Source organism: Catharus ustulatus, chromosome 17 (genome assembly GCF_009819885.2).
Source record: "Catharus ustulatus isolate bCatUst1 chromosome 17, bCatUst1.pri.v2, whole genome shotgun sequence".
Classification (NCBI taxonomy): Eukaryota; Metazoa; Chordata; class Aves; order Passeriformes; family Turdidae; genus Catharus; species Catharus ustulatus.
Genome location: NC_046237.1, coordinates 2,897,929 through 2,924,216, shown reverse-complemented (window position 1 = coordinate 2,924,216; position 26,288 = coordinate 2,897,929). Strand labels below are relative to the sequence as shown.

Here is a 26,288-nt window from a genome sequence, read left to right as displayed (position 1 = left end):
TTAGCATTTGGAATTTAATTTCAGGTCCTGTCCAGCACAGTTTACAAACAGATCCATTTTAGGAACTGAAAAAACGCCAAGCATTTTCTGCACAAGTAAATTTCAAGTTTATAAAGAGCAACTAAGGAGTAAACATCCTCTAGATGACTTGGACCTTCTCTTCTAAAAATAATTGCGTTGTCCTTACGCTGGTAAACTTGCCTTGGTAAACAGACTTGCTTAGAATATTTTTAAGAGAGTCGGCACAAGTGATACGCAATTTGTTAATTTGTCTCGTGGTTGATTATAAAATGAGCAACATTGTTTAATCCTGGCAAAAAGGAAGGGGGGGGGAATTAGTCATTCTTGGAAGGAGCACTTGAAAGTGGCTTTTGTTAATATAAATCAAGAAGCTGAAGAGCCCCCAAGTTTCCTTTTATTTCATACCATCTGGCTGTCCTTTTTGTTGACAAGTGTTTGGCATACAGCACCATCTCTTTGCCCTTTAATAACAGGCTTTAACACTGTAGGGTATTAGAAAAAGATTCTATAACAGTTAAAAAATTTCCTTCGGGGAATACTTTATAAAGTGAGCACGGGCTGCAGGCATTTGCAGCTGTAACCTGGCTTGTGTTAAAATTTGGAAGGGGCTGCCTTGCATTCCAGCTCACTACAGGCCTTCATTGGTGTACAGCCAAAGGTTAATATAGATGTCACACAGTTTTTCTTTGGAGAGCCTCAGATATAAGAGTATGCGTACAGCTGTGTTTTTAGTAACCCTTTCATAATCACTTCTTTTAAACCTCATTTTCCTGCTTATATAAATCAAAGATTTTCAAGGATATTTGACCTGGATTTGAACTTATTTGATCTTCACATATTTCCCACTTGAAACAAAGCAGATTAAAAGTTAGCCCTGGATGCCTGGTCCCGATCACATGGCTTGTCCATACATTAGGCCAAGCCCTCGCTTTTTTTTTTTCCTCCCTTCCACCTAATGCTGTTAAAAGCTCTCAAGCCTGAACAGGTACATCCCATAATTGTTCTGGGCAGTGTGGATATGTGCAGCACTTGGTGGTGTAACCCTGGCTGAGGCAGAAAGCTCGCACCAGTAAAGGTGTGAAGGACACCGACCGTGCAGCGAGTGACCAGCAGGTATTCTTTGAATGTACAGAACTCAATTAATTTTCTAATTTCCAGGTGTAAAATGGCAGAGCAGGACAGGAATTATTTACCTCTGCCATGTGCTGGTAGCAGAGAAACGAGCAGCCAAGGACAGATGTCCTTACACAAGGAAAAAGGACCTGGAAGTTTTCCCCATGGGCTCACACAGAGCAGATTTATCCCAGAGCAGGGTCTTTCCTCTGTTCCCACACAGGCTGCCCTGGGGGGGTGAATCCCCCTCTGTGAGCTGCAGTTTAGAAGCCAAAACACAACAGCTCTTGAAGGGCTTTGAAGGAGACAAGCCTTGATGGCCAGGTCTTGTGATGCCGGTAACAGGAGCTGGGCACCAGTGGAGCGTGCAGGACCTGCTCCCAGTGCTCCCAGTGCTCCCCGTTGTGCCATGCCTGTGTCACTGGGAGTGTGTGTGTGTGTGTCCCAGCACTCCCCCTGCAAAGGAGCTTTAATGGCCTCTGGACAGGCAGCACAAACCCAGGCACCACATTCCCTGGAAATAAGCCTGAAACACATTTTCGGGTCGGCGGGGAGAGACGTGTGAGAGAAGGTTACACAAGTGGTTGGAAACATTAATTAAAAAAAAAGATTATAACTATTAAAGCCCAGTCAGAGCAGTTGACAGGCTCCTTTTAAATAGGACACTGTGATGTTTTAGTTTAATACATTCTGGCAGTGTCACTGGGGTTAAGGCTAATACTGGGATGTGTGGATCCTGTCATGTTATTGTCAGGAGGAATGCAGGGATTAGGTCTGAGAGTGGTGGTGGGTGAGTGCTGCAGCTGTGTACACTTATTAGAAAAGATTTAAGTCCCACTGGTAAAATCAATATATTAAATTGCAAGAGCCCCTGTTTTTAATTAGTTTAAATCAAATATATGGTTAGTGCCATTAGGGCTGCTATCCTTGAACCAAGTGAGGAAATGCTAATATTTATATGGAAACTGTTAATTTGTGGTTAAAATGATAACACATTTAGTTTTATGCCTCTAAATTGTCCTAACTGGGTGAATACCAGTGAGAAGAAGCAATGAGGGATGAAGTCTTCTGAGCAAGAACACAAGTAAGCAAATCTTGATAGCATGCCAGATAAAAGGACTACCTGTTGATATACAGCATTAGGAGACCATGATATTTTAAACCCTTTCCAGTCCTCCTCTCTAGGGCCTACATCAAAGTACTTTTATGAATTAACTACATATATATATATATCAAAAATACATACCATTACTACATATAAATAAAAAATGCTATTTTATATATCCTTATTTCTTCTCTAAATGGAAGAAACTTCTAAAGAAATGAGAGAGCCGTTTAAATTAGTTTCAGGATGAAGATTTTTCCTTCTCAACTGTTCAAAATAAACGAGACTACACACAAGGACTAATCACATGGATAAAGTTCTGCACATGCTTAAGTTTGGAAAAATGGAAACCCAAGAGAAAATTCTTGGCTAGGTATTCATTGGTGTAAATTGTCAAATTTCTACTGAAGCTGGCCCTGTGGTCTCATTTATACAACTCTACGTCCAAAGTAATTCCCATAAACTCCCTCTTGATTTACACGAGCACCACTGAGAGCAGAATTGGGCCAAAGAAATGCCCCTGTGTTGAAATAATGAGCATGCAGTAGTTTCTGCTAGAGCTTCAGAGAGTTTTCTCTCCCAATCTTGAAATTGTTTCTGAGGGAAGTTGCCTTTGCTGCAAACAATCAAAACATGAACCAGCTCCTATTAGTCACTGCTTATCATTATTAGCCTGTTCCATGTTGTTGAACTACAGCTGAATTCCCATCCTTGCAACAAACAGAATTCAGCAAATAATGTTTGGCAAAAATGTGAAACTGATATTTCTTAATACAAGACATATTTCATATGGAGAAACTTCAGTGCTGAAAGACTCCTGGTATCAAAATATCTGAATCATAGTACAAATAAACAGCGCCTTGTAAAGGCTGCGGGGCCAAATTCCGTGCTGGAGTAATTCCACTGAAACTGGTGGAATTGTGCCAGGAGATAAACTGCCATCTAGATGTTTTTGGTGTTGAAGATTTTGTCAGTAAAAATCTTTGCTGCACAAAAGGTTGCAGGTAGCAAAGATTGAATTGATTCTAATTCAAGAAGCCCCTTTGGAAATCTTTGTTTTATTGATGAGGACAACAAAGTTTGCTGAGCCCCCCCCTTTATTTGGGTGTATGTTCTACAATTCCATTATTTATACATAAATATAGCTGATTTCCAGCAGGTAACAGAGAAGGTAACACATTATGGGGTGTAATCCCCACCACACTGTGCCTTACCCTTTCTTTTAAACATTTGTGTCATCTACATCTCAGAGTCGGTGAAAATCCTGCAGAGATCCAGACTGAGTGGATTGAATTAATGGCAACTTGGAGACTACAAGTTTGAGTGTAATTGCTTTATTGTTTTGGAACCAAGATGCTTACAATCCAGTTCCTGTGCAAACATGTTTAACGTGTGTTAATGTGTTTCAAAACCAGACCCTCTCCACAAAATTCTGCTTTTCATTAATTGACATCAGTAGCATGGTACAGTATTTCAAAGCACTGGCCAAATATAAACTGTGTTTCTAATTTCCTTACTTTCCTGTGTTTGGAATGCCAATGTTAATTTGTTCCCATGGAAGAGTGAGAGCTGCCAGCCACAGTTTTATATAAATGGCTTTACAGTGCAGGGCTGCCAACATTAAATGATACTTAGGAATTTTCATGACATTTTGTATTTAATGCTGAGTGTGTGAGAGAGAGAAATTGAGGGAGATGTATGGCATGTTGAACAGCACGAGCTCTGATGATCAAGGGAAATGTTTGAAGAAGTTTATCCTTTGAGGAGCTGTTACTTAATGTTTCTACTCATTTAGGATTTTTAAATAATCTCTCAGATATTATATAGCATATTCCTGTGCCTAGAAAAAAGTTGTTTTGCAGGGAACTTTGTTGTTAACGATCTAAACAATTCCCCCCAATAATTTTAGTTATTTATTAATAGATGAGCAGGTGGACTTTAGTTTATGTTGTTGCTCTGATCATTCTGAGCTAGACTGCAAGAATGTGACATTACTCAACATGAGAAAATGCAAAAGCAAAAAAAGCTGCCACAACTAAGGAACAGGGGAATTAACTGATTCTGGTTAAACTGCCAACAGGTAATTTTTCTTTAGAAGAATAAGAGCAGCTTGATAAAATCTTTGCCTTTCTTAAAGAAAATCAAGCATTATCACAGTTTCTTTAGTGGTATGTCTGCCTTTGTACATAAACCAAATATGAAGTTCCCTTTAAACAGAGTTTATTTTAAACTGATAATGCTAAAAACAAAGTCTGTTTATGTATTTCTCCTTTTATTCCTGGAAGATATTCAAAATACAAATTGTTCATGTTTCAGTGGATTCCCCTTAATGAGTGCTATGGTTTATCTCTCCTTTTCCCCAGTTTATTGGAACAGGTGCAGTGTCTGCCATCTGTGCCAGCCCCGTGCTATACCAAACAAACAAAGTGTTGTTTTGCTTCACTGGATTTAAAAGTCTCCTGAGAGTAAAGAAATGAAAGAGAAAGAATTTAGAAAGTGCCTAGTGAAGGAAAGGCACTTCAAGTAATGTGCTTTGTCACTCAAGTCTTCCCATAAATTACCTTAAACTATTTCTAAACGGTTTGAAAAATATTGTCCGTGGGGGATTAAGTTTCTGTTGCATCTCGGAGGTTCCACACTATTCTTTATCATCTTTATCCTACCACAGTAGCTTCCAAGTTAGAGTCTTTTGTTGTCAGGTTGAATTAAATTTTGCACTAGTAAAAACTCTTATTTTCCTTCTTTTAAAGTGGAAGAACTGTGAATTTTTTTTTTTTTTTTTTCCCCCTCAGTGTTTCTGCTTCCACCTCATTTAAGAGATACTGCAAATAACCATCCAAGTTTAAACAAGATTATGTTGTAATTAGACAGACAAACTCATAATTATTTAAGGGCTAAACCAACAACAACAACCCTTTCAGGTTCATTTTGACAGTGTTTATCCAGTGTATCTGGAAAGGCTTACAATTAAAGTGCCTGAAGGGTGGGGATGAGATTTTTCAGCATGCAGTCAGTGCTATCGGGTCCACCTGGCCTGGGAAACTATGCAGGCTTTGTAGTAGAGAAAATCCCTTAACTTAGATCTTCATGGCAAGCTCTTAAAAGCTACCTTCCTTTAAAAAAAAAAAAAAAAAAAAAAACAACACAAGGAAAAGGAGGGGAGAGGAAGGCAGCGTCCCCCTGAGCAATAATTAAAGCGAGCAGGAGCTCTGTGGTGGGGGTGAGCTGACAATCAGGCAGAACATCGCTCTGCAAGGTTTTCCCTGTTGAGCACAAGCCTTTCAAATGAGCACAGAGTTTCCTCTGCTTGTCCCAGCGCTGAGTGATGCTGGGCTGAATCACACCTCTGCACAGCCCCACTGATGTCACCCCATCCCTCCGCTCCAGCCTGGCCCCAGGCCACCCCAGCAGTGAAGTCACCAGCCCTGACACCAGCCCAGGAGCTGGCACTGAGCTGTGCCCAGCCTGGGGGCTGGAAATCAGTCTGGGGGCTGGAAATCAGCCTGGGGGGTGGAAATCAGCCTGGGGGCTGGAAATCAGCCTGGGGGGTGGAAATCAGCCTGGGCTTTGGTTCTGGCACTGCAGCCCCTGGGACAAATCCTGCCTGGCCTTGGCACTGCTGGGGCTTTACCAATTGTTCTTTTAAAAAGAGAGCAGAGGAGCTCTGGGAGAAGTACTAAAAAATGCTCATGAAATAATGCAGTATCTGTAATGGGGAGTTTTAATTCTGATGGAGAGAAGGGTTTTTTCCTGGGAATGGAGCTGGTTGTGTTTCCCAATGTTGGTACCTTGAACACCCATTGACTGCAGTGAGTCCTTTGGCACCACCAGGAAAAGCCAATTCAGCTCTGCCATTTAAATGGAAGATTAAAAATTACTGTAATTTAGAAATTATGGTGCTTACATTTGAGTATTGTTCTTTTGTATCCATATTTTAACAATTTATTTACATAAGACAATTATCTGCAATGCCATGAATGATAACCAGTCATCACTAAGAGGAATCCATTCCTAATTGTATTTGTTCTTCCCACAAGCTGCTCTTCCCTTGGTTCCCAAGGTTAAAACTTATTGCTTCTTCCATCACTAAAAATATTCTGAACAATTTAATCTTGCTACTTTTATTTGTTTATTACTCTGCAGTCATTATAATCCCGCAGGGACTTTTTAGATGTTAATAAAGAGCACTGCACATCACTTTTCCTGAAGCTTGTGTGGCACTATAAACATCATGCTGAGTTTAAGTTCCCCTTTCTGACCATATCCTTAAAAAATCCAGCAATTGTTAAGAGTATGGAGGGGAGTTTTTTTTCTTTTCTTTTTAACAAAAAGAAATAAAAAGGGGGAAAAAAAAAAGGAGTAACTTTAGCCTCAATCTGCTAGGTACATAAAACAGTAAATGTTCAGTTGAGGCAGGGAAAAACCAGAACTGCTAGAGACTGGTTGTTTCCTTTTGGAGGAAACAATAAATGTGCCCACTTGTATTTTAACAACATTACTACTGGGCCCCTTAATTACACAAATATACTTGTAATAAACTGCAGGAGAGAAGAACTGGAAAAGAATCATTTATCACAGATCTTTCTCCTCAGCTCAAAAAGAAACTTTTGGGTAACCACTCTTAAATCTTGGCCCAAATCAGAAGATGAAGATATTTCAGCACTATGTGATGAATCATTTGTCTCCTGAGACAGGTGAAAAGGAGCAGCAAATCAGACATGTGGTGTAAAACTCCTCTCATTGGTGTGGACACAACTCTGACCTCTGAATACAATAGCTCCTGCAATCCATGGCATGCACTGTAATCAAATTACCAGAATATCAGAGTCCACATCCCCAGAAATCTCTGACTGCTGCACTACATTGAATCCTAACACAAGGAACACAGAAATACATGAGAGAATCCAGAACGATGCAGAAATGCATTCGAGCAAACCCCAAATATTTCTTCAGCAAACAGGAACTGTCACTCTGCTCATTAGTGAGAGGAGAGCTGCTTTACTGAAAATCCTGCAGAGGAGGGAGGAAAATCTCAGCCTAAATATAAGCCAGTCTGATACACTGAGTCTTTCCTCCCTGGGCTGGCAGCTACAGTCCAACAAGTGAGCAGTGCCTGGGAGGTAGAGAAGAGTGCTCTGAGCTCCTGCTCCTCCAGAGATGCTTTCACAAACCCCACACTCTGATTTCTGTGCTGTTTTTGCCATTGCACACAGCAGGACGAGAGCTGCTCTCTGTTCACACCAGACCCATGCGAGGACACCAGGGTGTATTTCAACAGCTGATCTTTCACCCCAGAACTGCAATTGCAAAATTGCTTTTGAAGACACAGAAAAACCAAAACAAAACAGAAAATGCTGTTGTTAGGGGCTGACTCAGGGGCTGGATGGCCCAGCCCTAGCAGAGGCTCAGAGTCAGGAATTCAGCAGGGCTATGGTATGCAGGGCTAGGTGCTGCTGATGTCACTGATGGGCTTATCTTGTACCAAAAGAAAATTCCTCTTGTATAATAGGGATCGTGGGTGGGAATTAAACTGCAAATAAATCTCTGCCTCACCTTCAGATGCCGTTATGCCTGGGGCATGGGCCACCAACGTTTAAGGGGGACAGACACACGCACATGCTCTGTATGTGAATGCACCGTGTTTATCTTCCTGAGGACATTCCTGAAATAACAGTTCGAACTTGCCATCACTCTGAGACACTAACACTTTACATCTGCAAACAGGAGTGCATGTGGATGTCAGCAGCTCACAGGTCTTTAATATTCATAGCTCTCAGGGCTGTATAGAGGTAATAAAAAACAAACAGCCGCCTGCCTATTTCTCAATAAAATAAATGTGTTGCACAGCAAATATTCCTAGAAAGCAAAAATTTCCTATGCATAAGCTGTGAGCCCCATGACAGGCTGAGGAGCAGAGAGAGGATGTGTGGAGCTGGCAGGGAGGGTCATTCCAGGCAGTGACCTCCTCTCCAGGTCTGTGTCCCAAACCCAGTGCCCCACCTGAGCTCACCTCCCTTGGCAGCACAGAGGAAACATGATGATCTCCAAGAAAAATGTGAACTAGGTCACCAAGCCACACTTGCACGAGGAAGGGCACTCCACAGTGAGCAGCAACTGAAGTTTCTAATGGTTATTTTCCAAAACATCCCTCCAAATACTTCATTTCTGTCTAATAATTATAAACTGTGTTAACACCACTGGACCTCCCACATGCAGAACACCTGAGAGAGAGGAATGGCTGTAACAGCCTGGGTGCAAGGAGAGCACTGCTCTGCAGGGATTTCCCCTCTGGGCCAGCAGGACCTTTCCCCTCCATAGTTTGTTGTCCCCTAATCTCCCTGGCCCAGAGCTGCAGATGTTTGTTAGTGCTCACACAAGCTCCAAAAGCCCAGCTGGTCTTGGGGCACAGCTCAGTGTGTACATTCCAGGCTGAGATTTTGCTGATCACAATCAAAGGCTGAGATCCTTATCTGATGGCCTGATGTGCCTGATATCTTATTTTGTAATATCCCACAAACTGCTCTTTCTACAGCAGCAGAATCTGGGATTTCAGCTGAGAAATCCAGCAAGTAGTATGGCTTCAAACCTGGGAAACTGGTTTTTCATAATTTTCCTTTTATCCCAGTAAACCACAAGAAAGGCTGGATTCCCTGAACTCCTGCCCTGCTCCTGCCAGAGCCTGTGCAGGTGTAGGCCCACACTCTGCAGTGTTTGGGGGGATGCTGGAGCTGTTGTGGCAATACAAAATTAAAGGATTAATTAGATTTATGCCATTTATTTGGGCAGCTGTTCAGTAGATGAAAGGAAGTCTAATGCAAATGAAATGAATAAGCCTTAAGAGGCCAGTGTCCATTCACTTCTCCACTCGTGTCCCTCAGCACAGCTGGTGCAGAAATGGGCACATTCCCCTGGCAAAAATGAGGCATTTGAAGATTCCATCAGCTGAGCTTTCTCTTTCAAGTGTTGCCAGTAGATGCACAATATATACATGTGCTTTAAAAAGACTTTTATTTTGAACTCAAGATGTGAATCTATGGCATTAAGAAAAGCAGAACAATCCTTTATTTTGCTGCACCTGCACCTTAATGCCTAATGAGTTTAGTCTGATGGAATCCAGACCTCAGGAAGGATTATAAATTCTCATTTGATTTCATTTACTTCTAAAATACCTTAAACCAGCTGTACCAGTCCAGAATCCAGTCCTTCTTTCTCTATCAGTTTTCCAAGTGTTGAATCTTTTGCTGTCTTAAGTAACTTTATGCTATATAATGATACTGCAGTAGTAATAAAAAACAGAGAGCAGCTTGAAAAAAGTCATGTAGTAGAATTTAATTAGATATAAGCTTAAAAGCATCAGATGATGAGCACGACTTTCATAAAATTCTTTTGGCCCTGGAGGGAAAATTTGGAACTACCTCTCCAGACACCAGAGGTGCCTTTAGTCATTTCTGTCTGTCCTGTGTAAACACATCAGAGATGCTCAGGCAGTGACCTTCCCAAAATTACTGACTCAGGCCATTTATTATTAATAGTATCTCATTTATAAATACATTTAAAGACTCTTTACTTTGCCCCAGTGTAGGTACTGGAATGCAAGGGGAAAATTTGATCTCTGCATGATCAAATCATGGCATTGAAGAGTTAGTATAACATGATTTGATTTAAATTTGCATGTCCTCTGCACATGCCAGCTGCAGATTGAGGTGTTTGTGCTCCCATCTTCCTGCAAATCCTTTCCTTGTGGGCTTTTTTCACCCATTTTAGGTTTGCCTCTAGCAATCTCTCACACTGTCTCTTATCTCCCCTGGCTGAATACTCATTATTTCTGACCAGATCTGCTCAGCCTCTTGTCTCCCCTTCCCTGGGCCTGGGGATGTTTCCATTTGCTCAGTGCTGTGTGCACAAGCAGTCAGGGCAGGCTGCTGGTTTTTGCATCAGTGATATTTTGAGACCTGCTCAGTCTCAGAGCAGGTTGCAGGAAGCACCTTGGGCCCCATTTGTCGAGTGTCTGGACTGGGGGATTATTTTTCTCAAAAAAAAAAATTACTGCCACTTAACTTTTCTCCCTCTTTGTGCTCAGCAACCTCTCCCCCCTTGAGACACTCATCACCCTCCTGCTTTCCCCTCCTCCAGACCTGCCCTTTTCTGTGCTGTGGCTGCCACCTCAACCTGATCCTCATCACAATTCCTCCCCTGGCTGCCACTATCTCTGTGACCCCTGGATGCCCTGGCAGAATGTGTGACTCTCAATTCACACCTGGGCTGGCACAGCTTTCCTGGGAAGTTGGGCTGGCCAGATGCAGCTCCCTGATTCCACAGCCTCAGGGAAGGAGCCTGGCTGTCCCCTGAGTCACAGAGAGCCCTGAGCAGTGTGCTGTAGCTCAAAGGGGAAAAGAAGAATGTGCTCCTGCATCTCCACATCCTCGCACAGCTGCGCCCAGAGGATCTGGGGGATGTGTCAGACAGCAGCGTGCCTCTGCTCTCTGGCATTCCACCCTGTGCACAGAAAGAAAGCAGGAGCAGTGATGAGCTTCTGCCTGTCATTTGGCTCACTGCTGGGTTTGGCTGCAGGGACATTTCTAGAGCAGGGTGTGGAGCAGAGCTGGGTGCTGTGCATCAATCAGCTTGCCCTGAGCACCCACAGTCCCTGCAGGAGCCCCTGGAGCTGCTGCCCAGGAGCTTCCCAGCTCCCAGGTACACCCAGACACAACAGCCCTGCTCTGGCAGGGGTAAACACCAGCCTTGGCTACATGAACCCTGCTCCCAGTGCCAGCAGGAGAGCTTGAGACATCTGTGATGGCCACAGCACTGGCCAGCTGGGAGGACACAGGAGCAGCCACAATTCACAGCACCAGCACAGTCACAGCCTGCCTCTCTGTAAAACAGCCACCCCCAGGGTTTGGGAGTGGGAGAGCTGCTGGGGTGAATCCCCAGCTCAGCACTGTCCCCTTTGCTGTGGAAGGAGGAACAAGATCTGAGAGCCTGGACAGGGAGGCCCTGCAGGAGATTTCCTTATAGTGGATTCCAGCAGGATGAAGGTAGAAATAGAGGGAGTCTGTCAAAAGGAATAACTTCATGAACTCCCATTTTTTTTCTTTTCCCTGTCACCCCTCCCTAATTCTCCATTCCCTCACACCACTGAAATCCCACAGCAATGCTCAGTGTGTTACAGCAGCTGCAGATGGATTGCAGCTCCATGTGCTGCTGTGTTTCACGTGACAGGGCTGTGAATAAGGTATTCTGCAGAAACACAACTCTTCCCTGCTTATTTAACTTTGCTTTCCCCAGATACACATGCAGACACAGCAAGCAGCACCAGGAGTCACACCACTGTTGGTCTGTTTACTATTAGGAGAGTTTTGTGTTCGCAGAGCAGTCCCACGTGTAAATTTTTCACAATACCTTTCATCTGCTCTGGCTCTGCTTTCAGCAGAGAAACCACAGCCTAAGCGGGCACCCATCAGGGCACACTAGGGAAGGAAAATGGATTACCTGTGCATAACCTGCCCAGATACCTCATGGATGTTCTTTAAAAAGAAATGGTTTTACCATCCAGCATTGCCTTAGAGTGTCTGCAGAGAAATCCCAGCAGGGAATGGCTCTGAATTCAGACTGCAGCACGCACAATTCTCTCCGTCCTTTCCTTCCCAATTTCCTCCTTTGCCATCTACCATACTTGGGAATTTTGACTTAAAAGGCTCCTGGGTGACACATGGGGCGGGAGGATGTGGTGACTCACAGCATCCTCTGGTCCCCACACACATTCCAAGCTGGGATGTGGCTCCTGGGGGAGCAGGTGGCTCCTGCACTGCGCTCCAGAGCGTGGGCACAACACCAACCCCAGCACCGGGAGAACCCCAATCCAGCAACACCAGGAAGGCAGAAACACCAATTTCTGTCCTGAGCAGCCCTTGCTAGCTGGAGTTTGACTTAGTCAGGAAGAGCTTGCTGCTGTTTGGGAGATAATTAAACCCATCTTCCCTCGCCCGGCTGTTTGCACACGCACAATGATACCATTGTTCAGAGTCATGCAACACATATGCTGACATTAAAGTGTTTAATCTTGTAGTACAGTATTCCATTATTTTTTGGACATCTGTACATGATAGAAAGGCTACGTATTAAGGGATTTGTTGACAAAGAAATGGCTAATGCTGATACATGTGTGGACTGAAAGGATCTTTCCAAGTTGTGCTCTGCAGCAGGGAGGCTGCTGCTTCCCAGGCTGAAGCCTGGCACAGATGTGATATGCACTGTTGCTATTACCACTTTTCAATTTATAACAAGGAGTCAGTGTTTAGAAGAATTTTGGAAGCTCCCTGCTGGGTTTGTGGCTAGGTGGTCTTGCTGGCAATACCAGCTCCATGCTGAAAGCTGAAAAAATGAAGTGATGGCTAAAGGGAGAATATTAACTCCAGAGGGTTTTTTTTTTCCCCTTTCGAAGCAAAAATGCTTAGCCCAGATCACTTTGCAGAGTGAGCACTGAAGAATTTCCAACCTCTGGGTTTGGGAATCAGGATTTATGGAGCCTGGTTTTCATCTTTGAAATTAGTGCATTAGCCCTGCTCTCCACCCATGGATGGGGCAGGACTTTGCCCTGGCACACACTGAATTTACCATGCAAGAAACAGTTTTATCACCTTCTCCTCCCTCCACCTGGCTGTAAAATGGGTCCATGAGCAGGGAGCAGCTGGGGGCAGGTTCCCTTCTGCTGAGCTCTGCCTTGGCTCAGAGCAACCCCTTCAGCAAAGGGCACTTGGGGACAAGGACATCAGGCAGGGCTTGGGCAGATGAGCCCAGAGCCCCCCAGATACCTGGGGGTGCTGAGCCTGTGCCTCAAGGACAGGCTATGTGTTTGGAAGTGGCAGGATGGCAGCAATCCCCGGTGATGGGATGCTTTAATGAGTTATAGAAAAACCACAGGTTATTTTTCTAGTAAGCTTATCTCACAGATCAAAATGTAGGCTGTATTTGTTTTTCCTTAGGTTTCTCCAAAAACCTGCACTAGCTTCTAGATGACTTGGAGAGCAAATATTCCATGTAAGAAGTCCTCCAAATACTGTTTTTATCACTCTTTAAAAAAAAAAAAATATATATATCCCATCACACACCCCAGGACATTTGCTCTACTCCATTTATAGAACTCCCAATTTATATTCTTCAGCTATTTCTTCAAATATTTCTGTAACTGCTGCTTTAGCTGCAGCATGTAAATCATGAAGCCGAGAGAATGAAACAAATGAAAACCAATCACAGAACTTTGCATTCCCAAATTCTTGCCATTATAAATTTCCTGTAACTCTTGCTGTCAAGCACACTGAGGAGGGAAACATGTGCCTTTGCAGGCTGTGGCCTGGCATGACATTATTGCAATAATCTTTATTATAGTCCCCCTTCTCCTCAGAAAAATATAAGGACTGACCTCACATTTCTTGCTCAATCAGGCATCCTGCTGAGCCCAGTAGGCTCTTTCAGCTGCACAGACCACTGGATCCTCCCCCTAATTGCTTTCCTCCTTCTTGAACCTCAGCAACATAAGGAGAAAAGGCCTATATTTCATAAGTGCCATGGTTTTATCCACCAATTTAGAGACAAAGAAGCGCGATTTATAGAGGGAGCTTTTAATGCCTGCTAATTAGAAGCCCATCAAGAGGTCTGGGGTTTGGCATCCCGAAAATTTACAGCCCAAGGGGTGGCCCTGGCCTCTCTCCTGCCCTGCTGGGAGGTCCCTGCTGCTCCTGCCACGCTGCCCTGGGAGCTGGGAGAGCACAGCATCCACCCAGAGCTCCTCTGGGGAAGGAAAAATCGGTTTTTGCAGTTGAATACACATCCCAAGGGGGACAGGAGGGCGAGGCAGGAGAGGGGAGTGCAGCAGTGAAGACAGGGCTGGTGGGGCCAGGTGGAGCTGGTGCCAGGGATTTTGGGGATCTCTGCACTGAAGTGATGCAACAGAGCTCCTGAAGCTTTGGCTTCCACTTCAGGGGGTGATGATGGACAGAAATAAAGGTGAATTCTCAGAAAATTAAAATGAGATTTTGCACTGCTGGGTGCACATGTGTCAGTCAGAGTTTGGTGTCTGATGGAAGCACTGAGGCTGAGATCCATCCCCTGATCTCAGGACAATCCTTGCCCCCTCTGGAGAGGCAGTGCCCATTTTCTGTAGCTTGCAGCCGTTGGAGAAAAAGCAGATAAATACTTTCCTACTCTCTAAACTCACCACACAGGTAGACTCTGAGAACCTGTTAGAGCTTAATGCCAGAGTGGGGCAGATTTTTTTGGCATCCAAATCTCTGAGGGGTTTCTCAGGCAAGTGCTGATGGCTCAGCAGCAGCCTGGCTGAGAGGCTGAGGCAGGGGGTGTTGTCTTTTGGAATCTATTTTCCTTTGACTTATCTTTCAGTCTCAGGAATTCAGGACCTTTAATCTATTTGAGATTAAAGCCCTTTAGAAATCCCTTCTGGCCTTTTTTGGGAGTGAAGAAGTTACAGACACCCTACTGCACATTCCTTCTGCTGCCTTTTTCCATTGTAAATGAGAAACAAGTAGCTCTAATTGTTCTAAGCACTGCAATAAATGAGACAACTGCTCTCAAAGTGCCTTATAAAAACAATTAACATATTATCAGGTGAAAGCGTGAACAAGAAAATTTAAGTTTTTACTTGTTTATATATTCAAAGTATATTCTAAGTGCATCACCCAAATGTGCCAAGGGAGGGAGAGGAGTGGAATTACCAAAGGTTTCCTGGTTTGGCGACCTGAGAACAGAGTCTATTCATCTGATGTTGAATTTCTTTCTGAAAAGCATTTTTTTGCATCTTCAGAAAACAAGAGAGTAAAAACACCTAACCAGGGAGATTGACCTCCCATGAAATCCATTGAAATTAATGAAAATATTTCTGTTGACTTCCCTGGCATTTAGATAACCTCTTTAATGCTTCGGTAATAATTACTTTTTAGCACAGTCATTCTTGGGGAAAAAAACAATCTTGCTAACAACAGTGCAAGCTGTGCCTCAGCAGAGTCCTCGCTGTCCTGTGTCAGATTTTGCCACCAGCAATCCCTGACACCAACAGAGCCCCAGCCAGGGCTGGCAGATTTAGCTCAGGCTGCCTTTGCTCTTGCCAGCAAGGATTTACAAAGGAGCTGCAAACAGCTGGGGTGCTTGTTTCTAATCTCAACATATTTTGCTGTGAAAATGGCCAAAGGTGGGATCAGTTTAAGTTTCCAGCTTTTTGCTTTGGAAATTTGGGCACCTGGGGTGCTAAATCCGGACCACAAGGTTTTGTGTCCAGCATTATATTTTTGGTACTGGCTTTACCTGCATTGCTCCAAGTTCTAAATATCAACAGCCACACTTTTCCATCCCTGCCTGCTAATGTTTTTGAGTTCTGTATCTCCAGCACACGTCAGAACAAGCAGCCAGTATTTGTTGACATTTCATCCCCAGCTTTCCCATATTTTTGGATCTGATACCTGGCTACTTCACACCTGAGCACATGGATCCATCCTGTTTTCTTTTAACCATCCCTGCCAGTTGCACAACCGTGTCCTGCCCCCTCTTGCATCACCAGCAGGCCACAACAGAGGCTTGGAGAGACAAAGGACTTGAGAGAGCTGGGAGCCCTCTCTGTATCTGATAGAGCAGCCTCAGATCCTGCTGATTGCAGGGCCAGGCTTTCAAAGGTGCAGATCTGACTTGCATATTTGAGACAGGTGTGGCTGAGTCACTGATAACCACCAGCCTGAGATATTCCTTGTTTTGGCTGCATCACCTTAATTGTCCCCCCACGATTTTTGGTGTCCTGCTTGTTTTCTCACGCTGGTGTCCTCCTCCATCCCACAGCTCCCAGCTCTGCACCTTTCCCAAGGACTGTGCCAGAGGGAGTGTCTGATGATCCTCATCCACCGTCCTCCAGTTAACTGCCACACTCACCATGCCAAAGGTTACTTTACACCAGCAAATTCTGAGCCCTGTGTTAAATTAGAATTTTTCTGCAGTGGTTGTGCCCCCAAAATGCAACACTGCTTCTCAGAATGAGGAGAGGCTCCTGTTGACACGTGCATCACCTGCGAGTGACTTGGGATTGTTTTGTAAGGAGAGGAAATGCACTGTTTTCCCACAGTTGAGGCACACAGCCTGTTTCACAGCAGAGTTATTTTTCAAGGGTGTTCTTCCTTTTCCTATTTTACAACCTTTGATTGCACATCCAGAGCTTTGGCTTCCTCTCCAAGCAGCTGCCTTGCCAAGGCATTTGAATTGTGAGCTGGAATTTCCAATGTTTGAAATTAGCATCTGGGCTAAAACCATTCACCAAAGCCTTTGGGTAGTAGATTTGTGAGAACTATGAGCCTGGGACAGAGATGAGTTGAAGTTCTGTGGGCAGAAGGGCTATGAAGCATATCCAGCAAATATTCAAAATGCTTGATGTCTTTAAAGGGAGCATTTAACATTAATTTAACATTAATGGCTAAAACCCAGCTGAGACTAAGTCCTTCAAGAATGACCAAAAGGTTCTTATGGTCATTGTGGCAATAGGGATCATGGATTTTATAAATCTAATGAATAAACTACAGTCACATCCAAAGAGCTGCAGCAATTCTCCAGTTTCAGCGAACATTTAAAATACCATTATTCCCCCCTGCCCTTTTTTTTTAAGCTCTCCCCCCTCTCCCCCTTCCAGCTCCTCAGGTAATTAAGTGGAAATGACCCAGATGCAGCATTGTCAAAGGTCTAACACCCATCAAACCCAGGAAACTCAGGCTCCTTGAATGCTCCCCTGCTCACCCCGTGCTGTTGTGCTTAAGGTATTACAGGGCTCTGCAAAAAGTGCTTGATCAGATCTACTGTACCATATGTTCCCAAATACCAGCACACAGCAGCATGACTTAGGGATAGGATTTCAGCCTTCATAATGAAGAGTCTTGCTTTTATGAGTTGGAGTCAGACCCTTGACGTTATTTTAACATAGATTTTGGTGTTTAATTATGTAATAAGATTTACTGCAGTCATCTAACAGATGTTGATTCAGGGTCAGTGTTTCTCATAAATTAGTTCTGAAAGGATTTGTTACTTCTGGGTCAGCAGATAGGTCCAGAGTGCAAAGAAAAAGGGGAAAAACAATAAACACTGAGTTGAAGGGTTTCTTGGGATTCTTTCTTCAGTTACATATCCACATATTTTCATGATCTTAATGACTATAGCCACAGGAATGTTTGCTTTAACACTAAAGATGGCTCAGGCCAAAACCCTATATCCAAACATCTGCAAAGCATGGGAAAGTTCAAACTTTGGGGCTCTTTATTTTATGACCCTGGCCGTTAATTTTTCATACTAACACGACACATTTTTTCTAGGGCTCAGCAGTGGGAATTGCTGCTGTGAACTTTAGCAGCACCCCAAAAAGTTTCATTGTCATGTGCTTGTTGTCAGACCTTGTGTATAAAGTGCAGCTAAAGGCCAGTGTTGGTTGATGTAGTTGTCATCACACACACACACTGAAAAACTGCACCCACCTTCCTCTGGAAATTCAGCCTTCCCATGTCTTTGTACAAATCACATTTGTACATCCTGCTGCTAACAGCTGCAGCTGAACCCACCCAGCATTATATTCATTCTTCTACATTTGTGGTTAAAGGACTGATGCCATATTAAAGTATTTTTTCATTCCCTTTTAGTTTAGGTGCGGATAAATTCCTTTAAAACTGAAATTATTCTCTTTATATCTTATTCTATTAGGAGTACTTTGGAGGAAAGGGATTGAGGCACGTTTTATAGTGTTGCTAGCACGTCCAGGGCAGTTGTAGCCTGCCAAGTCTTTTACAAACACTGGTGAATATTCACAATATTCCTCCACATCAGGGTATGAGACACTAAATGTTGTCCCTGAGATGTTTCAGTAGAGGTGCGACAGAGACTGCTCAACATATAAAACCATTTGCTAAACTTAATCACCTTTGTCTTGGAAAGTTTAGAGGTTTCATACCTAAAAAACTCCTCTAAGATGAATCCCAGCTATGAGTAAGAGCTCTGAAGCATTTCCCTGAGCAGCAATCACACAGTGGCAAACTGGACTCCTCACAGAAGGGATGTGAGAGAGGAGGAAGAGTCCATGGCCAGCGCTGAGCCTCGGCCAGCAGAGCTTTCCTGGACACAGCCCTGCTGCCAGAGCCTCCCCAGCTCTGTCCCTGCCATGGGGACACCCTGGCCAGCGCTGATCTGTGTTTGTACCACGCAGAGCTGTAAATTTAAACAGCACTTCCCAGAGCCGGGCTTGGAACTCCTCTTTTTCAGGAGTAATTCCCTTTAAGTCAATGGATTTACACAATGGATTTGCTGCTGCCAGAAGAAAATCAGGCCTGTAGAAAGACACACATTCTTTGCCAAGGAAATCTCAGAGCTAACTACTTGAATTGTGCAGTCAAGCTGCAGAGAGGTCAAGTGGACAGACGACAGGACTGTCCATATAGGAAGTCCCTGGTTCAAGCCTCAGCTCTTAAAATGTCGTGTGTTGTGACCTTGGGCGAGTCAGTTCATCCCCTCATACCTCCTTTTCCTCCTTCCCCTTTGTCTGACTTGTCTGTTTAATTTGGAATTTGTTCCCAGAAGGGTGCCTTGCCTCCTGTGTTGGGCTGGGGCACTGACACCTCTCCTCCCCCTTGCTGGAGGACTGGCTTGAAGCCTTTGTTTCCTGCCAACACTGAGCCCCCATTTCCGTCCCCACGAGCAGGGTTACAGGGACCACCAGCTGTCCATCAGGGGACAGCCAGACCTGTCACCAGACTGACCTGGGAGGCTCTGGCACTTGTTATTTCACAGTCAGGGCTGGGAGGTGGAAGGAAGTCCTCACTTTGAACAGTTGCTTCACAGCCCTGATCACTAAAGGTTTTTTAAATGAAAGTTTTGACCCTACGGAGAGGAGCCACGAGCTTGTGATGAGTTCAGCTGGCACCAAACGTGGGTCACTGGCATGAAAAGCCTCAAGGGCTGGCATTTGTGTCTGGAGTGTGTGGGTATGTGTGTGATTGTCAGAAGCTCAGCCAGGACAAGGAGCAGCACTCCTGAAAAGCCCCATCTGTTTGTCCCAGCTCCTTCCCACAGCAGCTCGGTCCTTATCGGTGGCAAATGTCCAGAGTCACTTGTCGAGCACAAAGCTGCCAAAAACCATTAAAACACAATGGCCCCCTGTACCAGCCAACTGTAAAACTGTTCCAAAGGGAGCCTGATAAACACATATATGCTATAATAGCCCAGATAGAGGCAGGCATTTCCTATGTGCTTTAATGATCTGGGCAGCCCCTGATGCTGCAATCAGATATTCCTGCCCTTTTCTGTTGTGGCAACTCGCGAGCGTGTTTGAAGGCGAGGGGAAGGGGAACAAAGCAGGTGGCTAATGGGCTGTTTTCTGTTCCAGTGGAGCATGACAGAGAGTTCCACCATCAGCGCTGCCACTACCGAGAGTTCAGGTTTGATCTGTCGCGGATCCCGGAGGGGGAGGCGGTGACGGCGGCCGAGTTCAGGATTTACAAGGATTACATCCGCGAGCGCTTCGACAACGAGACCTTCCAGATCAGCGTCTACCAGGTCCTGCAGGAGCACCCTGGAAGGTGAGGGAAAGGCCACAGGTGGTTTGTTCCTCCAGGGAGTTACACCCAGTTGTCCCATGGCTGGGTTTGGCACTGGGGCTGTGCAGGGAGTCCCAGCCAGTGCTGCTGTGGTGCTGTGTGCTGGGACATGGGGACAGTGTCCTGTGTGCTGGGACATGGGGACAGGTGTCCTGAGAGCACACAGCTCCTGTGTGCTGGGACATGGGGACAGGTGTCCTGTGTGCTATGACATGGGGACAGGTGTCCTGTGTACTGGGACAGGGGGACAGGTGTCCTGTGTGCTGGGACATGGGGACAGTGTCCTGTGTGCTGGGACATGGGGACAGGTGTCCTGTGTGCTGTGACATGGGGACAGGTGCCCTGGGAGCAGCAGGCACACAGGAGCTGTGTGCTGTGACATGGGGACAGTGTCCTGTGTGCTGTGACATGGGGACAGTGTCCTGGGGGCAGCAGGAACACAGGAGCTGTGTGCTGGGACATGGGGACAGGTGTCCTGGGAGCAGCAGGCACACAGCTCCTGTGTGCTGTGACATGGGGACAGGTGTCCTGTGTGCTGTGGCATGGGGACAGTGTCCTGGGAGCAGCAGGCACACAGGAGCTGTGTGCTGTGACATGGGGACAGTGTTCTGTGTGCTGTGACATGGGGACAGTGTCCTGGGGGCAGCAGGAACACAGGAGCTGTGTGCTGGGACATGGGGACAGGTGTCCTGTGTGCTGGGACATGGGGACAGGTCTCCTGTGTGCTGGGACATGGGGACAGGTGTCCTGGGAACACACAGCTCCTGTGTGCTGTGACATGGGGACAAGTGTCCTGGGAGCAGCAGGCACACAGCTCCTGTGTGCTGTGACATGGGGACAGTGTCCTGTCTGCTGGGACATGGGGACAGTGTCCTGAGAGCCTCCCCATGCCCCAGGGAGCATCCCCAGCACTCCTGCTCTGCCTCTGGCAGCACTCAGTAGCCTGGCCATGTGCTAGTGCACACAAACTATCATGAACCAGGAATATTTCAATATTTCTGGAAGTCCTCCCCCCTTCCTCCTGCCTCTGATGGACCCTGATGTGGCAAACCCAAATGCTTCCTTTGGAATTGTAGCTTAATTACTAGCCCTTATTATCAAAGGCATTCGAGCTCCCTAATTAACAAAGACAGATGACACCATGCTTTTTATATTGACTGATTGTTCTGCATGTGCAAAACTACAAGATGAGCTATTAAATCCCTTCCAAGCAATTATTAATGTATGCCAAGCTCCCTGACAAATCCTCCAGGGAACTTGAATAAGAACATATGTTCAATTTTCTCATCTGGTTTTAGTTCCAATTAATCAGCAATCCCAAACCACTTATCAAAGGCACTTAGTTTCATTTGCACATATTTCTTTCACATACAAATCCTACCAAAAGTGAGATTGCATTTATTTACGTGGAAAGTATTTACAGTCACATTCTAGTCAGAAGTTATTCTTCAGGACTACTAAAAATGGGCTAATAATACTACAGTCCTAATTTAGGTTTATGAAAAGAGAAACTCTAGGGATTTAAAAAGCAAAAAGTCCAAAAGGGTAAGAAAAAAAAGTATAATCAGGACTCTGGCTTTATAGTTTTATAAGAGCTAATAAAAATGCAGAAAAAAAAATTGAAATATGTCAACTTTTTTTTAATGGTGAGAATTTCTACCGGCTTTGCTGGATGGTAAAAATATTTAATCACTGGTGTGTTTTCTTCCACATCTAAAATTCTGATTTTATAGCTTAAAACTCACAGTTCTCCTGGCATTTCTGGCAATTATTTGCAGTGTTTGGGGACTGTACTAAAATTAATCTATTTCTATCAAACAGTGGTAATTCAAACTGTGCATTTTAACCAGGTCTTCCTTAAAGGAGAAGCAGAAATGTGCACAGGACCCATCAGATGTCCTATTTACCCTAAGCATTTCAGTTTATTCCCTCTTAGGCCATTCCAGAGGCAGCAGCCTCCCTTTGCTGTATTTCTCCAGTAGATTATTTGGGTACAAGCTTGCAGGGATGACTCTCTGCTCTTGGGAAGAGCAGAAACTGTAGAAGTGTTGGCAGAGGGGGAGGCACCAAGCTGTGTGCCAGGGCACTGGGGAACTGCCAGGAGCTCTGCAGTAAATGCCCTTCCCCATCAGGTGCCAGGGAAGTTTTCCCTCAGATCTGATGAGTGAGGTGCCCACTAGGAATCTCACAGAGTCAGAATGAGAGCTGATATCTCAGTTTTGCAGTGGTGCATTCAGAAGTTTGTTACAGCTTTGTTTAGAGGGGATGGGAAGGTGCTGCTGGGGATAGCTCTGTGTGCAGCAGCAAATGCTTCTGCAAACTCCTCCACTAATTCCTATTCCTAAAGGAAAAAAAATGTATGCAAAGGGCAGGCCTATACATCAAACTGTCTGGAAGAGGTGAGGGATCTTGCTAATTATACAGATGTTCCAGCCACAAGATTAGATGCAATTTTACTGTATCATATTCACCACAGGAACACTCATTAAAAATGAATGTTCATGCACATTCCCCCTTTGCATACATTTTGGCACAGGCTACGGTGAGTTTTGAACAGTTTGTCCTGAAAAAATATTCCTGTTGGTTTGGGTTGACCAAAGGTAAAAATATTGTCACTAACATTTGTAAAAATATTTGCTCTTTTTCTGCATTTTTCCACTGACATTTTCCACCCGGCTCTGTCACGGCCCAGCCATCCAAGTCAGTGTGTCATTGGGCAAGTGGAGAAAGAAAACAAACTCTGTGCAGTGTTGATCAAAAAACACCCATTGACTTTGATGCTTCCTTGGCTGTTTGTCTCATCCTGAGCCTGGAAAGTCAGCCCCATCTGACGTTGTTAGCAACGAGGGCAAAACAAAGCCAAACCCCCCCACGCAGCTGGGGAACCTCTGCTGCCTTTGGGTTTCCTTCTCCAGGGCTCTTCTGCTGACACAGAAGCACAAAAGGTTGGGATTGCCTTTGGAGACCTGGACCATGAGGGGTTCTCCAGGCTGGGGCTGCTCCTGTATAGTGCCCAAGGCTCCAGGGACAGCTCAGCATCATCTCACCCTCAGCACAGAGCAGCACAGAGAGAGCTGCAGAGCTCAAGCTGAGGGTGGCTGCAGGGATTTTGCTCTGTGAGATGTGCTGAAGGCAGGATTTTCAGTTAAACCACAGGGGAGGGAGTGATGGTGCCCTCAGTTCACTTGGAGCAGAGGTATGAGCAGTTCAGCACTTAATGACTGCACGAGTTCAGACAGGTTGGAGGTGTCTAACCAGCAACATCTTCATTGTCAGTGAGGAATACAGGCTTAGTGCTTCCAGAGCAGCAGCTGCACCCCCAGCACACCATTCCTGAAATCCTCAACAGCACCAATGTTTGCAGGGCAGAAACTCTGCCCCATCCACCCACCCAACCTAACAACCCTGGCAGTGAAAATCAGAGCCCAGCCCTGCCCTTTGCAGCAGAGGAGAATTTTGAACTACTAGAAATTATATCTGTCAGGCTGGAGGTATTATTACAGGTGTTTGTAGGAAATTAGGCTAAATGATCAAATATTCTTTCTAACTTTTCCAAATCATTGCAAGGCAAGCCCTTCAGACTGGCAACATCTCCTTGAGGAAAAGGCATGCACAGCATTCTTCAGGCACACAGCATCACTTACTCACTTTAGGCAAACAAGTACATTCATGAACAAAAATGTCCCAAATATCACAAATACTGACCATGTTTTAACTGCTATAACATGTCTCAAAGCTTCCAAGTGCATAGCTCAAAGTCCAGTGACTCATGTCCAACCTGTGTTTGGACTCTGTGGCTCGCTCACCCAAAGCCTGGGACAGGGTTTTACAAAGCCAGGGACTGCCTTGAGAAGGGTGTTTGGTGCAGTGTGTGTTTGTGGTGACAAGCCCTTGTCACTGGGAGCTGCAGGTGGCCTTTGGGGAGCCAGGGGCTGCTCAAGTCTCCTCCCTCCTGGAAAAGGAGGGAGAGCAAAGCAGATCCCAGTGCTCAGAGCATCCCCCTGTTTATTAACCTGGAGCTGAAGGAGAATTCAGACTTTAGAGCTGCCCTAAAGCTCAGAGCTCGATCCTGCTTTTCTGTCTGCACCTTTTGAAGCTGAAATACCTCATCCCAGAGTTACATCTCCTATTTCCTTGCACCCAGCACTTGCACTGCAGAGTGAATCCCAATCCCTTTGAAGTCCATGGGAGTTTTGTTACTGGAGGGAATAAAACCAGGTACTTGACCAGCCTTTGGAAATTGAAATGTAGTTGTTACATGTTCACTTTGTGGCCATTATGGATTTCAGGGCTTCAAAGGCAGTGATTTGAATGCTCATGTTACCAGCCCTACAGAAAAATCAGATCTTGCAGGATGCATTCCTGGCTTTGACTTGCAGCTGGAACGCTTTAGCCTGAGCTTCAAACTACACCACTGCTGCAGCAGATCAAACCTGAGCCCCTCTCCAGACCCCTTTCTGCCCTTCACTGGAGTCTGGTTCCATGCTGTGGGTTGAAACATGTAATTCTAGTACCAAAGAAAGGCCCACCCAGCCCATAAAGCAGATGTGCCTCCTTTCTGGAGCTTTTTTAAATACCAGTGTGATCCTTCTGAGGATGGCACAGCACAGTTTGATTTAATGGTGTGCCCCAGCACCATGACAGCATCTACAAACACTGACAATAACTTTGATTATAAATTTTTGGTGACTTATCTCAGTTGATAACCACATTTATCTCTCAGCAAGCAGCAAGGGAAGTTGAACACAGAGATCCTGCAGCTCTCCAATAATAGAGCTGTATCTGGTTTTCTCCTAAAAGCCAGTGCAGCCTGCAAAACCTCTGACAAATCTTGAACTTAGCAAGGCACAGCTCTTCACAGGCACTTGAGGAGCTGCAGGAGGCATTTTGCATACCCCAGTGGGTCCTTGCTGGGTAAGTGATGCACTAATGAACAGCCCTTCAATGCTGAGCAGAAACAGCTGTATAGAAAGTGTCTGAGATATGTGTACAGCCTCATTTCTCTCAGCACTGTTTTTACAAGAGGCTTCATATTTAGGAAACATATTGCATCTCTAACAAACTCCCATTGCCACTTTTAATCAGCATTTGAGATCTAGATCTCTCCCTTCTCCAACACTTTGGGAAAGGCAGCCCAGCCACTAAAAGCACACAAAGCAGAATTAAGAATCTGCTTCAATTTTAAAGTGAATTTAATTTTTCCCTAGATTCAACCGAATTTACACAGATGTTTCACTACCAGTACAGCAAATTTTCAGGCTGATCCTTGGAAAACACCTCCAGCAAACTGAATTCCTGCTGCGGACATCCCTTCACCTGGCAGAGCCCCTGGGCATGGGGAGAGGTTTTTTCAGTGGGCAGAGTTTTTATCAGTGGGGAGAGTGAGCTCATTTATCAGTGGGGAGAGTTTTTATCAGTGGGGAGGGAGAGGGAAGCATAAGCAGGGGATCCCAGGCACAGGGAAGGGAAGGTGTAGGAGGAGGGCTGCACCAGGTCTGTGTACAGAGGGTGTTGCAAACGTGCCAGGGAGAGGCCCAGGGAGATCCTGGGGCCCTCTCAAAGTAGGAAAGTCTGAAAAATATTTTCCTAAGCTTGTCTTTGGACAGCTGCAGCTGACTTTAAGCAATGACACCAAGCAAACTGGAATCTGGATACGGCAGGTTTTTAATCCAAACAGATGTCTCCTAACCCCACATCTCCTCTCACCCTCCCAGGATGCCCTTTCTGCCTTCTCCTCCCTCCACCTGCTCAAACCTGGAGGTGAAAAATCCCCTTCCCCCCATGCCAGCTCTGTCCTTGGGCTGCCTGCTGGAAAACTTGCAGTGCCTGTGACCCAAACAGCCCCTCTAGGGTTAGAATATGAGTCAAGAGGAGAGGATTGTGCTCCTGGCTTGGACGCCGTGGTTCACATGCTGAATCAATAAGAATTCAACATATCCATGCCTCAAGTGTTTCCTACTTTAAAACAGAAGCAGAAGGGCTTACCCACATTTGTGAAGCCATTCAAAGGCTGTTGCAAGGTGCCACTGTGTGGTTAGTGTTTAAAACTGAGAGGTTTGTGATTGCTGCAGGCAGCAGGGAGGGATCAGGACAGCCCAGCTGCCAGGTGTGCTCTTTGGGCTGAGGTTTTACCTGTCCCTGCTGCTGTCAGGACAGAGCCAGGGCTCTGGGGCTGCTCCCAGCACCTTGTCTTACTGTGTAATGGAAATCACCTTGTCTTACAGTGTAATGGAAATTGCCAAGAGTCACCTTCACTGCTGCTGCCTTTTCCCTTTTATTTTTATCCCACTTGGAAGTGCTCATTAGTGTTTACTACCACTTGTCAACCAGCAGCTTGAAATAACAGGGCTGACGAGAGGGATGGGACAGTGAGTGAAGAAAACAGACATAAAAGCAGGGACTGTTTGGCAAGAGGGCTGTCCTAAAAT

General features: G+C 45.2%; 1 protein-coding gene across 1 annotated transcript in view; it reads left to right on the top strand.

Moving 5' to 3' along the window:
- The window catches only part of BMP7 (bone morphogenetic protein 7), a 41,565-nt gene that overhangs the window by 4,038 nt on the left and 11,239 nt on the right, over window positions 1-26,288 (top strand). Inside the window, exon 2 of the mRNA XM_033075159.1 lies at window positions 19,650-19,842. Within this exon, the coding sequence (XP_032931050.1) occupies window positions 19,650-19,842 (193 nt within the window). The remainder of the gene's footprint in view (window positions 1-19,649; window positions 19,843-26,288) is intronic.